Source organism: Nanorana parkeri, unplaced genomic scaffold, assembly GCF_000935625.1.
Source record: "Nanorana parkeri isolate BGI_ZX_2015 unplaced genomic scaffold, ASM93562v1 scaffold428, whole genome shotgun sequence".
NCBI classification, from domain to species: domain Eukaryota; kingdom Metazoa; phylum Chordata; class Amphibia; order Anura; family Dicroglossidae; genus Nanorana; species Nanorana parkeri.
Window position 1 is genome coordinate 967,770 of NW_017306696.1, and position 18,093 is coordinate 985,862.

At 42.8% G+C, this 18,093-nt stretch overlaps 1 protein-coding gene across 4 annotated transcripts in view; it reads left to right on the forward strand.

Annotated features, from left to right (window-relative positions):
* The window catches only part of CLCN3 (chloride voltage-gated channel 3), a 76,143-nt gene that overhangs the window by 37,951 nt on the left and 20,099 nt on the right, over positions 1-18,093 (forward strand). For all 4 annotated transcript variants that reach the window (XM_018560042.1, XM_018560044.1, XM_018560043.1 and 1 more), the window contains 4 exons: positions 9,195-9,352; positions 10,631-10,730; positions 16,298-16,485; positions 17,949-18,071. In XM_018560042.1, coding sequence (XP_018415544.1) covers positions 9,195-9,352; positions 10,631-10,730; positions 16,298-16,485; positions 17,949-18,071 — 569 coding nt within the window. The remainder of the gene's footprint in view (positions 1-9,194; positions 9,353-10,630; positions 10,731-16,297; positions 16,486-17,948; positions 18,072-18,093) is intronic.

Below are 18,093 nucleotides of genomic sequence, written 5' to 3' on the forward strand. Positions count from 1 at the left end.
TTTTGTGTGTTTGTAGTGATAACATTTTGCTGCTGAATCAGCATAATGTTCCTGCATATGAACAAGTCCTGCCAGCTTTGCCTTGCATGGTAAAATGGACAGTATCATACAGTGTGCAGTTGTTGTGTGTGTGTGTGTGTGTGTGTGTGTGTGTGTGTGGGCCCACTAAGAAATGGATTAGCACTGGGGACAATTAAGAGCGGTAACCATGCCAAAGGTACAATAACATTCTTTGAATGAAAACGGATACCAGCATACAAAGCTCCTCTTTAGTCAGGTAGAAAAACCGCTTGTAATATCCCAGTGCTGACCGGTTTAGTACACTATCAGACCCGCCATAGCTGTAAATCCAAAGGAATGTTAATCATTTTTCACTGACTCTAGGCTACTTCTCCACTTTCTGTCAGATTTATTTTGTGAGGACAGTGTTGGCGCACATGATTTTTTATGTTCTATTTAGCTACTTTTATGTGGTCTTGGTGTTGCAATGCACTGTGTGAGAGGTTATGTATCTGTGGAATTGTTCTATTTGTAGTCAGGTGTGAATGTCACCCTTTAACCACACACAGGAGATCATCACACAGCGAACACACCCATAGCCTTGTAACATATTCCAATGTAGTCAGTATGTGCCTAGTAGTGTGATTTTTGCTTGATATAGTCATCCAAGGTCAGCTAATGGTTAAGTTGACACTAAACTCAGGAGTTAAATCTTAAAAATGTATTCAAGTACCTTACCTCGTAACAACAATGTCTCTTATTTGTGTATCACTCAGCTGTAGATCCTCAAATCATGTCTGAATTCATGTCCTTCCTTCTGGAGGGTGGCTACTTTTGTGCCCCATGGTCCCTGTGTGTTGTAAAGTAGCCACTGATCCAAGCTCACTCCTGTGGGGGACTACAATCTCAGGTTTAGTTTACTCATTTCTATTGAGATTGTAGTCCATCACAGAAGTGAGCTTGAAGCGATGGCTACTTTACAACACACAGGGACCATGGGGAACAAAAGTAGCCCCCCTCCAGAAGGAAGGACAATGTCAGCACCATTTCAGAGATGATTCGAGGATCTACAGCCAGGTGATGTACAAATTAGATGCATTGTTGTTATTAGTTAGAGTACTTGAATGCTTTTTTTTAGATGCATTGTTGTTATTAGTTAGAGTACTTGAATGCTTTTTTTTAGATGCATTGTTGTTATTAGTTAGAGTACTTGAATGCTTTTTTTTAGATGCATTGTTGTTATTAGTTAGAGTACTTGAATGCTTTTTTTAAGATTTAAAGCGAACCTTTACCCATATCTTCAAATGACAATTTCTAAATGACTTAGAAATGTTTAGTAATGATAATCTACAAATGGATACTTCTAGATAATTGTTGGCTTTGTATTTTTTGCATACCTTATTTTTCTTTTTCTCCCCAGTCTTCTCACAGTGGTCATTTTTAATAAGGGCAGCAGGTTACTAGATATCCCTTTACCTCCTGGAACTCTGGCACATGTGACTAGGACATGTGACCATGCACATCATCTCAGGGGAGGAAAATGCCTTTCCCTGAGATCTTGTGATATTACAGATAAGATTTCCCAGCAATGCTCTGCTGATGTAACCTTCCCAGCAGGCAACGCTTGGACACATTGGCATAATTTTGTGCCAAAGTGGACCAGGAAGTAGAAAAACAGAAATTGGAAGTAAAAGAAAAATGTTTAATGAATGTACGATGACTTCATATCAGCATGCAGAGCTGTATGTTGATGTGATTTTTAGTCAAAAGGGGGTAAAGGTCCTCTCTAATGTGAGAATATAAAGACAGCATATTTAGCCATTACATGTGTTTGGCCTGGGGAAAGCCACTGACACAGTGGAGATGGGAGATGCATAAATCATGTCCTTTCTGTAGAAGCCAATGATATCCAGATAGCGATAATGACCTATTGCTGTGTGTTGACTGCTGGAGGTATTTTTATTAGTTTTTATTCATTTGTGTAACAGAAACACATTCCACGGATTTAAGTTGGCCATACACTGTAATATTTTCTTCATTCAACTTGTGGGCTGAACAAAGAAATATAACAAATTCCTCCATCAATGCTTACAAGGATTATTATTATTATTATACAGGATTTATATAGCGCCAACAGTTTGCACAGCGCTTTACAATATAAGGAAGACATTACAATCACAAGACAAGATGTTAACGAGGACCCTGCCCGTGAGGGCTTACTATCTAAAATTTCAATGAGAAATCTCCCACTGTCTTCATTGTATTCAGACAGCAGCCGTCGGCACAATACCCTGACAGAGCCAGCAGCTCATTGGCTGCCAGCTGTTCGTTTGAACTTTTTCCAACTGGCTCCTTTGATCAGCTGATCGAGGGATGCCGGCCGAAAGGGTGCCGACAGCGGCACCCACTGTGCGAATTTCGGCCAGTTCCTCAAGAACCAGCCAAATTTTGCACACTGTATGGGCACCATTATAGTCATGCCCTGCCTGTCCCAAAAAAATTGACCGAATGGCTAGGTTTTTCCATCAATGGATTGTTTCTTCCCTGATGGCTCAGGCATATTCCAAGATGACTATGCCAGGGTTCATTGGGCTCAGATTGTGAAAGAATGGATCAGGGAGCATGAGACATCATTTTCACACATGGATTGGCCACCACAGAGTCCAGACCTTAACCCCATTAAAAATATTTGGGATGTGCTGGAGAAGACTTTACGTAGTGGTCTGACTCTCCCATGATCACTACAAGATCTTGGGGGAAAAATGAATGCAACTCTGGATGGAAATAAATGTTGTGACATTGCATAGGTTTTAACGGAATGTGTGCCGTAATCAAAGCTAAAGGAGGTCCAATGTAATATTAGAGCGTGTGACTTTTTTTTTTGGACAGGCAGTCCATATAACTACTGAAAGTTTACAGCTTAATTTTAGCTATCCAGAATGTTGTAGAAACGACTACATGACTTTACTACCTTAGAGCAGCTAATAATTAACATGACAGTTCTCAGTGAGTGCAAGTGAGTTCTTCACTATTTCTAGATGATGATCCTGTCATCTTGTCTTTGTCTTTATCACGACTGAGAAAGCCAACTGATTACAAGGACACCCTATCCTTCTGACTATAACAATTGCTGTTCCTGTTTTTGTTAACCCAACAACAGGTCATTTGATATCTTCTGCTATCTGAGGATTTCTATTGTAGTGAGATCCTGTGTTTTTGTTTGACAAACATAGGTTTTCTTGTGTGCAATGCAAATAGTTTATTGGGTTACATTCTTCTTGTGGAACTATGGTTTGTTTGTTTTTTTCTTTTGATAGTTGCTCATCTGCTACACTCCAACAACTGTCTAAAGGGCCACGTAGACACTTGTGGATACTTGCTGCCAGAAGAATAGATTTTTCTCTTCTCCATTGAGGGATACAGGAATTTTAGACAAGTGGGTTATACTGCCACCTGAAGGATTGGACACTTACCAGTCCCTCTAGTGGTGGAGTCTCACCAGTACAGCCATCGAGCACTGTTTTTCCCAGTCTTCCGAGCCGATGCTGGACTTGCTCAGAAGTGCCTTGTGGGTGCTGGGTCCTGCTTTAGAGTGCTTTTCTTACAACTTCTGATCTGTCTCTGCAGGTTGCTTTCTAGGTCTAGATCCATGGCAATTCATTGCTTAAAGTGGCACTAAACTCAGGAGTTAAATCCTGAAAAATACATTCAAGTCCCTTAACTATTAACAACAATCTATCTTTTTTGTGTATCACTCAGCTGTTGATCCTCTGAACATCTCTGAAATCATGGTGACACCGTCCTTCCTTCTGGAGGGGGGCTACTTTTATTCCGCATGGTCCCTGTGTGTGCTTATAAAGTTGCCACCGCTCCCAGCTCACTTCTGTGATGGACTGCAATCTCAATACATATTAGTAAATTAAACATGAGATTGTAGTCCATCGCAGGAGTGAGCTTGGAGCAAGCAGGCAGTCGTAAGTAGGGATGCACCGATACCGATACAAGCATCGGTATCGGCGGCGATACCGAGTATTTGCATGAGTACCTGAGAAGAGGTGGAGCAGCTGACTAGGCTGTGACCATGGCCGAATTCCTCACAAGGCCAGGCCTCGGGGCGGCAGCAGGGGGGGGTTAAAAATTGCTGACGTCGCAACCACTGTCCACGAGTCCCCGACCCGAGTCACGGCGACAGGCAGATGGGAGGCAACCCCAGGACAGGAGCCGTGGAAGCGTACAAGGGGAAGGATTGCAGCGCGCTGGGAGGACTCGTCCAGACCATCATGAACGACATGAAGGTGAGAGTGTCTGCCAGGCGTGCCCGGGGAAACTTCCATAACAATGGAGCCAGCGGGGACAATGCAACCTGTTCAGCCGGGGAACTACAAGCCACAGCATGCATTGGGGCCCCAGCAGGAGGTCAGGCTGCAGCAATGGGAAAGGGGTACAGGAGCTTCAATGGGGGTGCTGGGACTTATAGTTCAACTGCAGACTGGCAGCTACAGGCAGCCCCGAGCAGCATTGCATGGATCATTGACATGTATAGGATTCCTATAGAGGAGGCTGCAGAGAGGAGCAGGACTTGGCACCCATAGTAGCCCTCATTATCATCATAGGCATGGACAGGACTGGGCTGACGAGCTTAGATATGGGACAGCCATGGCGCGACTGGTGTGTGTGTGTGTGTGTCTATCACCTGGGGGATCAGTCTGAAAACCATTTAGGTGTGAACAGCTTCTTCTTCCCATACCAGCTTCTGACTGAGGACCTTCACACCCAGTGTCACCTCCACATTTTCCTCTTGCACATTTCATGTTCATTTCATGTTCTTCATAATATTAAGAAACTGACCTAAAATCATGATTTTGTATTACTTTAGAAAAAATGTGACCTGTCCCTTTTAAGAAAAAGCATCGGTAATTGGTATCAATGAGTACTTGGAAAAAAGTATCGGTACTTGTACTCGGCCTTAAAGTCATATTGGTGCATCCCTAGTCGTCAGTTTGTTTTTTTTCCTCCCTTTCTCATGTCACAGCTCTCTAGCCATCACCATCACTAGATAGGGGCTATAAAAGCTCTGTATATATGGCCTGTACCTCCGGTATTCTGATTTTTAGTTTAACCCTTTCGCTGCCAAGCCCTCCGGAACATTTTTCAAATCAGCTGGATCATTCACGTGTGTTCTAAATGTATCATACCCCTCTTATATAGAAACCTGGACCTATTCAGCAAGGGAGAGACACAGCACAGTAACCTATAGTAACCATCAGAAATCATCTTTTAGTCATATTACTTTGGTGAAGTCTGATTGCTATGAATCACTACTTTGCTCTGAGGATATACATTTTGCAGTCTTATATCATACATTTTGCAGTCTTATATTATACATTTTGCAGTCTTATATTATACATTTTGCATTGTCTTTCAGTATAAATGTAAAATGTTCGTCTGCTAGCTTTTAAAATGCCCTCTTTCCTGTTTTCCTGAGTATAGAATGCCTTCATATGCTTGATTCTGCGTTGGCTTGGGTATAAAGAATGTAGGGGATTAATCATTTGTGACATTCATCATCATGTATACATGAAATCCTGTTTGACTTGCAGAACTAGTACTACGGGCCCAGTTTGTCAGGTTCTCTGGAACACCTATACTAGAATATGCAACTGCACATTTTATCTTCTCACTAAAGGAAGGATGACGATTTTGCTCTCTCACATCAGGGCAGCAAGGCAATTATACCGAATATTTAATAGGTCTCCTAACAGCGTGAAGGTATGTCAAGAATAGTGGGCAGCAGAAGCTAGGCTTGCATTCCAAATGCAGCAATGACCACGCCATAATGCAGCAATACCGTGCGTAGCAGCTTAAAAAAAATTGCGCATGCACTACGTTTTTTAACTGCACCATAGCACACAATACTGCGTGTTGGGGCACGGTCAGGTACAGTGAGGATGGGAGGTATGTTTGGGGTGCTATTCATATGAATGGCAACGTAAAACACCTCCCACACAGTAACTCACAGTAGGCGCATTGAGGGGTACTGTGCATTAAGCACACGGAACCATGCGATTAACAAATGGGCTTGGTGTGAATGGGCCCTAAAACAGGCCAGCTTACTGAGAGATGTCACACTGAGAATAGTGGATATTAAAACATCTTGGGGTGTCATCTACCAGTCAGCACCCTTCTTTCAAAGTACAAGATCATAACAAAAGTAATGTATTTTTTGGTAAGTTTACATAGTTACTATCTGTAATGATAGTATTCATTCTGTGAATCCCTTATTGATTGTCACTTGCTTATATTTATATTTATCTCCACTTTTACATGCAGGCCAAGCTGTTTACCAAATGTGATGGTTTCAGGAGTTGGGACAAACCATTATACTTCATTTGTGCTGGCAACATTGAGCTTCTGTCTCTATGGTCTAATCCTTTTGCAGGCACAGGTGTAAGTACTATGTCCGTGCCATCACTGACCTGTAAACAGACCCCTGGCTGTTTTAGCTGCTGGGAGTGTGTTTACATGTCTTCTGCACCCTCCTGGATTTCTGTTAGAAGTGATTTGGGTGGCTGTACATCCACTCGATCACTTTTATAGGCTGCAGACCCCTTAGGGGTCTATTTATAAAAACATTTTGCATTGCTATTCCTCCAATGAAACTGCATGTAAGTTTATTACGGTGAATTAACCAGCATTTGCGAATGTTCATAGGGTGTGTTCTCTTAGGATTGATTGTTTATTTGTAGAAGGATTTACAAATAAGGCCACTCAACTGAATCAAACGCCTTATGTATGTCTAGGGAAACCACTACTCTGTTTCCTGTGTTGTCATTGCAGGAGCTGATGAATAGTCGTCTTGTATTTATATTCAATGTCTTTGCCAGGGATTAATCCTGTTTAGTGTGACTTATTATGTGTTATACCGTTAAGACAAAAGGCTAACACTTAGGCCAAGATTTTGGCATCGCTCATTTACGTAGAATAGGGTCTTTATGTGGTTTTGGGATAAATATTATGAGAGCTTCCCTCCTAGAGTGTGGAACTCTACCAGAGTGGAAATCTACTTGACCAGAAGCAGTCATTACATAGATGGAGACAAAAGGTAATTATTTTTGCTGTGCCATTCTATGTGATATCCATCAATATTAGGTGTGTGATTTTTGTTGTGGTTAATTAAGGCTAATGGGCAGGGCTGTGTGCGTGTGTGTGTGTGTGTGTAGATGGATGTGCTCCAGGTATTGGTCATGGAAAGTATAATAGGCTTTAGAGCAGCAGCATTTCAATGGAGCAGCCGAGCAGCCACCAGCATCATAGAAATGCATGACGCTAATCCTGGGTGGGCTACATCCAGGACCTTCCCCAGCAATTAGCTGCACTGTGGTGAAGATTATAAGGTAGGACTCTGATGTGAAGAGGGCTTCTGATGTGAAAGGGAGAGGGGGACTCCATGTCATTTTTTGTGTAAGGTTCCCCCTTAAAGTTGTATTAATCTCTCAATCTTTTTTTTTTTCCAATAATGAGAGAGCCAGATAAAGTCAAGTTATATGAAGACTATGTGTGTTGCAGTCCGAGGAAGATGACAGGAATAGATAATAACACAGTTTAGTTGTGCGTCTCTGGTATGGTCTCCCTCAAGTAAGGAATGTTAAGGCGGACCTTTACCCATATCTTTAAAAGAACAACAAAGGCACCTTTTAGAAATGTTTAGTAACACCAATCTACAAACAGATACTTCTAGATAATTCCAGGCGTTGTATTCTTTGCATATCTTCTTTCTCTTTTCCTCCTCAGTCTTCTGTCGGTGGCCATTTTAACTAAGGGCAGGTTACTAGATCCTTTACTTCCTGGAACACTGGCACATGTGACTAGGACATGTGACCATGCACATCATCTCAGGAGAGGAAAATGCCTTTCCCTGAGATCTTATGAGACTACAGATGACATATCACAGCAATGCTCTGCTGATGTAACTTTCCCAGAATACAGCACTTGGGCACAGCTTACATTATTTGTGCCAAAGTGGAAAATAGAAATTGTAAGTAAAATAAAAAATGTTGCTTAGCTAATGAATGTAAGATGATTTCATATCAGCATGCAGAGCCAAATGATGTTATTTTTAGTCAATTGGGGTAAAGGTCTACTTTAAGTAAATCTTGGTAGTGACAATATTAGACGGTGATCATATGATATTGATGCAGAGATAGGAGGGGTTCTCGTATTTAGTATGATAGCAAACAAGGTGGCTTTAAAATAATACTGGTGTTATGAGGTGTTTAACTACCGTATGGTGTTTTATTTAGGGGAGCGATCTTGCTCCAGCCAGTGGTTTGTTTCAGCAGGTATATTAAAATAAATAAAATGTTGTAATAAAAATAAAGTCTTACCTGGAGGTGGCTGGCAGGATACTGTAAGAATTGCCATTTTCAGGTAGGCGCTTCTTCACAGAGGGAAAAAAGGTACCGTGAGGGGAAACTCAGGAGTCTAATTATATGGTCTTCCATATGTTCAATTTTGGTCCTTCTGATCTGCCAGTTTTTGTTAATGCATTTCAGAAGTCTGTGGTCATAGGATGAGCAGTATAGTCCAGGTCACTAATACGCTGTTTGGATTCTGTGGTGTGTTGTTGTAGCTCATGTCTTGTTTGACAAAGTAGTCCCTCTTTTTTTAGTGAGCGCGGTCTGATAATGGCTACTCCGTTATGTTTTCCTTCTCATCACACTTGGCAGACGAGGTAGGTAGCAAGTTATTTTGAGGTGTTGTGCGTTATTGTTGAGGGAAATTTGTATGAGCAGTCAACAAGTTGTAGATTGTCCAGGCTAACCACCTGCTGGTTTGATCATTTCTTGCCGCCATCTTAGATTGTGTCCCATGCAAATCTGGCTTCTCATTTGGCTTTTTCTTCACTATCTTGGGAGATGCTTGCAATCTCGATTGTATACCTTGCACTGATAAAGGTGTTATTTGGATGGATGAGTATCAATATTTTGTGCAGAAGTACTCAGTGGAGCAAGGGAATCGTATCTTTACATGCCAAAAGTCAGGCTTCCCACCCTTAATGTAAAAATGTAGAGCCTGGTTTCCCAATGTAAGGGGTAATTTGATCCAGTTAATACATTTCAATTCATTTAAGTTATATGATCGCTTTCAGTGAAATGTAGAAACTAATTTTCTCCTATCTTTTTACTTTTTCTTAGGAACACACTACAGTATGTCAAATGGAGGCGGAGCTAACAGTAGCACCCACCTGCTGGATCTGCTAGATGAGCCCATTCCAGGAGTCGGCACTTACGATGACTTCCATACCATCGATTGGGTGAGAGAGAAATGCAAAGACCGGGAGCGCCATCGGAGGGTAAGCATCATTTTCATTTTATAGACGCTAGTCAAGCAGCATGACTGTATATTAGCAGTTACATTCTTCCTCTTCTTTTTCCCTCCTGCTTTAGACCAGTCACACGTTTAAAGAATAACTACTAGGGCTGCACCGATACCGGTTTTTCAGTATAGAGTAGGAGTACCAATACTTATATTTCTGTACTTCTGGTAGCATTGAGCCAGCTTCACGGGCAATCTGGGAGCAAGACAGCATGTCATTACCCACCACCCAGATTCTTGATTGCCCGGGAAGCCGAATCCATTCTGTTTGGCCGACTCGATGCTGATTGACTGGGAAGCCGGCTTCCCAGCCAAACAGATCTGATAATATGGTGACACAACCTCCACCGTGCAGACACCTCATTCCCCTCACACCGATCCTCAGCAACAGTCATTACTGTACCACAGTACACAGGAGATGTGGGCAGATCGAGGAGCGCTTGGAGAGCGGTGTCTACCGAGCTGGCCGAGGGACATCTGTGGCACAGTAATGACTGTTGCTGAGGATCGATGTGAGGGGAATGAGGTGTCTGCGGGGTGGATGTTGTCTTACCATTTTATCAGATCTGTTTGGACTGCTCGATGCTGATTTGGCTGGGAAGCCGGCTTCCTGGCCAATCAGCATGGAGCGGGCTTCCTGGCTTCATGTTCCCTCGCGGCACTGCCAGTCAGAGGGAATCTCCTTCTAACCCGAAGTTCTAGTATCGGGAAAGGTATCGGAGCATTAGTACGAGTACTCGCCCAATCACTCTATATTGATACCGATACTAGTATCAGTATCGGTGCATCCCTAATAACTACCCTTAATACTAACCAGGACCCAATCACTCTCCCCCACCTTCCAGCCTTCCGAGTTTAGGATTTACTCAAAACACATATCTAATCAAACAATCGTCCACTTCTATATCCTGTTGCCTAAGCAAAGTCAATGAGGGTGACTTTCCTGGATGCCAGTAGGCATTACCTGACTGTACATGTTCCACACCAAGCCATAGACTATGGTCAGCCTATATTTGTGAAGCCCTGCTCCTTCAAGTATCTACTGAGGCTTATGGTTTTTGTTCCTTGTAAAATGCTCAATTAACACTGTAAATGCAATTGACAGTCAAAATAAGTGAGTAAAATGTATTCAGGTTCTCGTGGGCTTGTAAATCTTTGGCAGCGTGGTTTTACATCTTTTAAGGGAAAAGCATACAAGACTAAGACTATTTTGTTGTTTGACAAAAATTGTGTTGTTTTTTTTCCCCCTTCCCAGATAAACAGCAGAAAGAAGGAGTCTTCATGGGAGTTATCTAAAAGCCTTTATGACGCTTGGTCAGGATGGCTAGTTGTAACGCTAACTGGTTTAGCATCAGGTAAGCAACTGATTGGTGCCTGGATGCTTTTAAAGTCACTTGCATATTTGGAATCCAAAATAAAGTCAGTCTGAAAGCCACTTTAACAATAAACTATGACATAAAAGATCTATGTCCCTTTTTTAAAGGGCAGCTGTACCATTTGCTACAAGTTGTCCTTTAAGGCATGACCCTGAGTTCAGCTCACCTGGTTCAATACATAAGCTTGCCCTTCACTGTACAGTCCTGCTTTTAGTTGCACAACCTTTCTTCTGAATGAAACTCAGTCAGGTCCTCTTCATCTTTCGCTTGTGCTGGGCCCCATTCATTTATATGGGGAGCCCTAACTCTTAGCCACTTCCTGTGTTTTACGGTTCTCCATGTAGGAAATAATGGGACCTAACCACCTCCTGTAAAATTAGCAAATACCCTTCTGGCCTTTACCATATATTGTGCCAGAAATGATACTGGTTTTATCTTGGTAGTGGTCCTGTACTCGAAAGTAAACTTAAGCGGAACTATGGATAAAAAAAAAAGGCATACCGTATTTTTCGCTCCATAAGACGCACTTTTTCCCCCCAAAAGGAGGGGGAAAAAGTGCCTGCGTCTTATGGAGCGAATCCCGACGCCCGAGACATGCAGTTTCGGGCGCTGGGCGAGTAGTAGGAGCCACTGCTCGTTTAATACGAGTGATCTAACGAGATCACTCGTATTAAAGCCGAGCAGCGGCGGTGGCGATCAAGTTCAGCAGCAGGAGCCACTGTCTCAGCGGTCACTAACTGCAGCTTCTGTCACAGCTTCTGTCATAGAAGCTGTCACAGAAGCTAGTCGCGAGTGCTCCATAAGGCGCGCCGGACCTCCCTGCGTCCTATGGTCCGGTGCGTCTCATGGACCGCAAAATACGGTATGTGCTACGTTCTGTCACACAGCAGTTTTTCTAAGTGCCCCTGTAAGATAGTTTTAAAATCTGTTGATATCCTGCCAGTAGATCCATTAGTTTACCACTTTCATATATGTCAATTTTTGACTTTGCCCATAGTTCCACTTTAAAGTTGTGTTAATAGTTGTCCGGGATGGGTACATAAAGAGAATCAGAAGGGCTGAAATATGTCAGTGCTGCGTATTTGTCCTAAGACCTAGGTATTTGGTCATATAATCATTGCTGAATGCTAGGATCTGCCAATCTGAATTGTTATTTTCTTCTTCTTTTTCCCCTTCAGCAAAGATTAAATGATAAATGCTCGGCTTTTAGTTATGTAAGGAGCACTGGAGGGATTTTTTGTTTAGTAAAAAAAGAAAATAGTAATAGATGTCCAGCAGGAATGCTTCTGCATTTATTTTTGAATGACATTTTGAAGCACAAATCAAACCACCATAATAAGGACATAATTCAGTAGAGAAACCCCTGATTTATGCAGCGAGAACAACTGTTGCTATAAAATAAAAAAAATAACAAATTGTGAAAATACAATCAAATCTGTTTCCAAAATCCGGTCATATGATCTGGTCTGGCTGTTTTGCTTCCAAATGTTCATGTTTCAAAAGATGCAGCCTAAGAGGAGGGATAGATGCATATTACAAACTGCGGAGTTGGTAATCTGTGTTGTAGTCGCATGATATTTGGGGTAGCTTTGCTCTGCAAAACATTAAGTAGGTGTACCATGGAGTAGAACACTGTTGTTCAGTCTCTTTGGGTGAAGGGGCTGATGTCAGTGGGGTATTCTACTTCCCACACACACTCTGAGATGGAGGTAGAACTGGAAGTCACAAGATTGTTGCCATGTTCTTGCATTGCCCAGTTTGGGACTAATATTTATATGTGTTTCTGAAATATCTGGTATGCTGGCGGCAGAGCAATCATTGAAAGTTATTGCACTGTTACAAATGAAAACTTCCCCTTTCTATTCTGGTGTGTTGTTAACGTGCATTGTTTTGAAGCAGCCCCTTCATTTGAACTGGCTGCCAGCACAAAAAGAAAAATCCCTTTTTTACTGAGAGAGCGCACCACAACAAACAGTATTGTATTGCTGTGTGCTGCCATGCACTGCAATGCAGGTTCATTGCTTTAGTGCATTTGGGCCATTCAGGATGGAGTGCTGTTAATGCAATGTATGGGGGGGGGGAGTAGGCCCTAAAACCTATTTCTAATACAGGGCTCATTCGGCTGGATTTTCCTTACATGAGGGAATTGTATTTAGTTGGGAACTGAGTTATTTCAGAAAAGCTCAAAGGTCAGAATCACTCGGAATTGCCGGCCTCTTTAATCCAATGCTGTAGAGAAAAAACAGTATCTTAGTGTTATGATCAGTGCACAGCTCTCGAAGCTTATCCTTGAGTGTGCAAAGTGCAGAAAATGTGCTGCTTTTCAGTCCACTGTCGCATAATTTTTATCTACAGAGTACTCATGATTTGATACATTATTGGCACCATTGTTATATTATCCTGGGCAAATGTTCACAATACTGAAGCAGAACTGTGAGAGGCCAACACTATAGATATTGGATAACATTTGTTCTCTCCTAGCCCTGATGAAGGGGGTATATGTATAAGCCCTGAAATGTGTTGGTCACTTCTGTGCTGTCCCTTCAACCATACGTTGAATAAAGATGTATCTGGACTATTAAATGGAGTGTGGAGCTTCCATTCACAATCCTGCAGTTTGACACCACAAACCAAGGAGACAGTGAAGATGCTCTGGAATGCAGAAGCACCCTGTCTAGTAATCATCTCACCTATACCGACATATCCTAATTGTCAAGCCACACCAATAGGACAAACCTTGAAGGTCCAGCGCTTTTATTCCACTTCTCGTCAGCACCTGAATTTATGGGGAAGACTTCAGTCATAGTTACATAGTATTTGAGGTTGAATAAAGACACATGTCCATCAAGGCCAACCTAAGTTGACTGAAACAGAACACAGGGGGCCAAAAGTGTGCTTCTATGGCATTTCCTTCAGGGTCCACCTCTGATTTCCCAGTAGCTGTTGCTGCTTCTGCACAAGGAGCTGAGGATGATGGGGATACTTTGTGTTTGATGACTTAGCACATGAGTAGTCTGTCTACATATATAACTCTAAAATGTAAGAATACCATTTCTGTCCTTATTGACACTGTACCCACATGCCTTGACCCGGAGCAACTTGCATCAGACATGCCTAAGGTTCCCAGGCAAGGGTCTCTTACTTTCTTACTCTTTTCGTTCACCCCAGAGTTTGAAGATGACTGTACACAAATAACTAACAGATAGACAAAACAACAAATACAAAGAATTCTAAATAAGCTTAACTACCCTACTACCAACACATTACCATGGTGTTGGCCCTATGGCTCTACTTCACTCTCGGTGTATCCCCATTGTGGAATATCTGGATGATCCTCTATTGAGGAAACAGTTTGCACGGACTCTATCAGCCATTGTCAAACAACTGTTTAGATTCTACAGATGTTCCGGTGGATCCTGAACCTCCAAAATTTGGTACGGCAAACCACTTGTGTGAAATATCTGGGCCTTCTCTGGGATACTTCACTATCCCACAGGGAGACTCCACACTCTCTACTCCCATGTTCAAATGTTTCTGTCCAGGAGTGTTGGGGTTTAATGATGGTCTCAGCATTTTGGCGATGTGGGATGAGGAGGCTTGATTTGTGGACCAGGACATATGTCTGAACCCTAAAACCAACCTTGCCCTGGCCTGGTGGATCATCAGTCCTGCCATGGAGTTGGGAAAATCCTTCATCTCAGGAAGGTTCTCACAACAAATGCCAGCCTTTTAGGTGGGGGAGGAGTCCTGTGCAATGGATTTGGTCACTGAAGGAAGCTCGTTACCTGTTTAACATTCTAGATCTCAGAGAGATTTAGCTTTCAACACTGAATCTCTTGATTGCAGAATTATCTGACCAGGAGTAATTCAGTCAGCACCACGGCAGTGGCCTACAGCAACCACCGGGGTGTAACCAGAACTCAAATTCTGCCATTGAATGGAACTGTTCCAGCCCTATCCAAAGTAGAGACTCTGGGTGTGGGAAAATTGGCAGGCGATCTTCTCAGTCTACAACCACTGGACTTGATCTCTTCACCCCAAGGTGTTTCAGGTCCTCTGTTGCAGATGGGGATGCTAGACCTGGACCTCCTGTCTTCCAAATATAACAACAAACTTAATTAAGTTTGTTTCCTGGACCATGGATTCTTTGGCATTCGCAGTGGTTGCACTCATCCCAATGTGGGTAACTCATTGGCATCCCCCCTTGCCTGCTTTACAGGATCCAGATGGAGGGCATTCCAGTGATTCTTATTGCACTGATTTGGAGCAGCTGGCATTGGACCTCTTCAAACTCCATACAGACTCCCCGTGGGCCCTCCCAGATCATTCAGATTTAATGTCCCAAGGACTGCTTTACCAGCTTGCTTCTCGGTTGCTGGCTTTAATGGGCAGGCCCACTTCTAAAGGATAGGGGGCCTTTCTAATTCTGCTATCTCTATTCTTTTAAAAGCTAGTGAGTCTCCTCTGAAAGTCTACCATTGCATCTGGAAAACATAGTTCTCTTGGTACAAGTCAAGGAGTTTTCATCCCAGGAAGACGAATCCGGTCTTTTCTTCATTCTAAAATAAAAAAAAGTTATAATCACCCAGACCTCAGATCCAGCCGGATGTCACAGCTGTCTCTGCAGCCTCTTTCCTCCTAGGCTGCAGTGATATGTCCCCTCGATGTGCCCATGTCCAGTACACAGTGTATTGGAGGTGATGACTCAAGGATCCTTAGACCGATGCAGCAAAGGGGGAGCGAGACTGGAAGGACCGGTCTAGGAGCAATCTGGCTTGGAGGATCGGGTGAGTATAACTTTTTTTTTTTTTAAATGAGAATGAGCAGTTAAAGGAGAACTATGGGGTCAGTGTTTTTCCCCATAGTTCTCCTTAGGGTAACGGGAGGACACAAACTAGCGTCCTCCCGTTACCCTAAGCTCAGTATACCACGAGCTACAGCTCGCGGTATACTGAGACGCCGCACCTGGAGCGGATCCCGGCGTAGATGACGGGATCCGCCCAGCTGCGTGAGTGACAGCTGGCTCTGCCTTACCTAGAGGCAGAGCCAGCTGTACCCTCCCCCGTCCGTTCCGCCAGTCAGCGCTGGCAGATCGAAGCGGGGAGAGGGGAATCCAGCCCCTCCCCCTGTCACGGCAGAGAGCTGTGACAGGATCGAGAGGTGAGGGAACCCGGTATGTTTTCCCTCACCTCCCGATCTACTGAGCCGACCTGTGACAGTCTCATTGTCACAGGTCGGCTTAGAACTATGAGGTGAGTGGAAATCGCTCATCTCATAGTTCTCCTTTAACCCTTGCAGTGTGGGGGTAGCCCTACTGCAAGGGTTAATAACAATTTTGGGCAGACTTCTGCTTTAAGCTAAATTGGGTAGACTTGGCTTTGGTGTGCAAACAGCATGATGTGAGCACAAACACAACATATTTTGGGGTGTCAGACTGTGGACTGTATGCTATGTTTTCCCTCAGAATGTAGGCAAAAGTATGATATCTTTGTATTTTGGTGATGTTGTGAAATAGTTCTATAAGAATGGGAAATTTGTATCCACAGGTGCCCTTGCAGGCTTAATAGACATTGCAGCAGACTGGATGGCAGATTTGAAGGAAGGGATTTGCTTGGAGAAGTTTTGGTTTAACCATGAGCAATGTTGCTGGGACTCAAACGAGGCTACGTTCGACGAGCGAGACAAATGTCCTAAATGGAAGACATGGGCGGATCTTATAATTGGCCAAGCAGAGGTAAGTCAAATCAAAGGAGCAGGATGGAAATGTTTTCGGAACAAAATAACATTGAATGTGGTTTTCATTAGAGAAACTCCATTAATTCCAAAATGTAATGTTAAAAGCAAATACAAATTTCCAACATCATTCTTCAAGTCTTATTGAGTCTCATTGTCGAATGTGCTGATGGGATTTTTCCTATGAATGTTTGTTTGTCAGGTCATTTTTATCCCCAGCAACATTCATTGTCTTGTAGTTCTCTGACTCTCTGGAGAGTATGTTTCTGGGCAAGATTTTACACACATTTACCTAATGTACGTGTCTCTGGTTGTTTTCACCGTGTTGTAATATTTTATTTTTACAAACTGTACTGTTTTTTTAGGCTACATTCACAGATTCATGCCGCAGGAATCCGAGGTGCCCTGTTTAGATGCAGCCACTGTACCCATTAAAGTTCATGACTTGGTGACAGCGGCCACCTCTCTCAGTATATTATAAGACCGTTTTGTAATTAAAGCACTTTTATCACACTCGTGACATTTAATTTGCTCACTGTATATACTAAACAATTGGCATTTGTTTTATAAAATACTGCTTTCATTTTTTTTTTAGCCTTAATGTTTGTGTCTCAGTGCTGCTGACCTTCTACCTCTATGCATTTACTCCAGAGTCTGCTGCATTTTATTGCTTTGATCTTGATGGTGACATTGCTGTTCCATGCCTACACAATGTTTGTTGGCATGGCTGCTTCTAGTCTCAGTCAGGAAGCCGGTGTGTGTACAGGATGACAACATGAGTACAATAGGGAGGCAGTTGTCATCCCATAAAGGAAGTGCCTGAACAAGGACTTTTATGGGTGAATTACCAGGAATTATTTTAATGAAAGACTTGAACTCCTGGTAAAAAATATATTAGCCCTTGCATTGGGGCTCCCCCTGCGCTGCAAGTTAACTACTCAAGTACTTTTGTCTAGGGTAAAAAAAAAAGTTATACTCTCCTGATGCATTGAGCCGGCTTTTTCTTGTACCGGTCCTTCCAGCCTCTCTTCCCCTCCTCTGCAGCTGTCTAAGGTCCCGTAAATTGCGTTCTATACACTGTATAGACGTGAGGCCGCTGAGGAAGATTCCAATACTGCAGTGGAGGAGGAGAGAGGCTGGAGACAGCTGGCCGGCTTGGAGCTTCAGGTGTCCCTTCAGGTGTCCCTAGGCACAAACAAGCACTTAGCCCTTGCGGTGCTGGGGGTAACCTTACTGCAAGGGTTAATGCAGCTTTTCCAGAGATCTTCTTTAAAAACAATGAAATGAACGCTATTTATATTAAAAAGATTTTTGAATGGGCTTAGGCGTACGTAATATAGATGAGTAAGTGCAGTACTTCTAAATGTTCATTATTTAGATAATAGTATCACCTTGAATGAATTTCCCCATTTGCAAATGTCATAACTGATTGACTAAAAATGCATTTATAACACTATCTTCTAGGGTCCGGGATCTTATATCATGAACTACTTTATGTACATCTTCTGGGCTCTGAGTTTTGCCTTTTTGGCTGTTTGTCTGGTCAAAGTGTTTGCTCCTTATGCCTGTGGCTCAGGAATTCCAGAGGTGAGTTTTGGTTCTGTAAGTT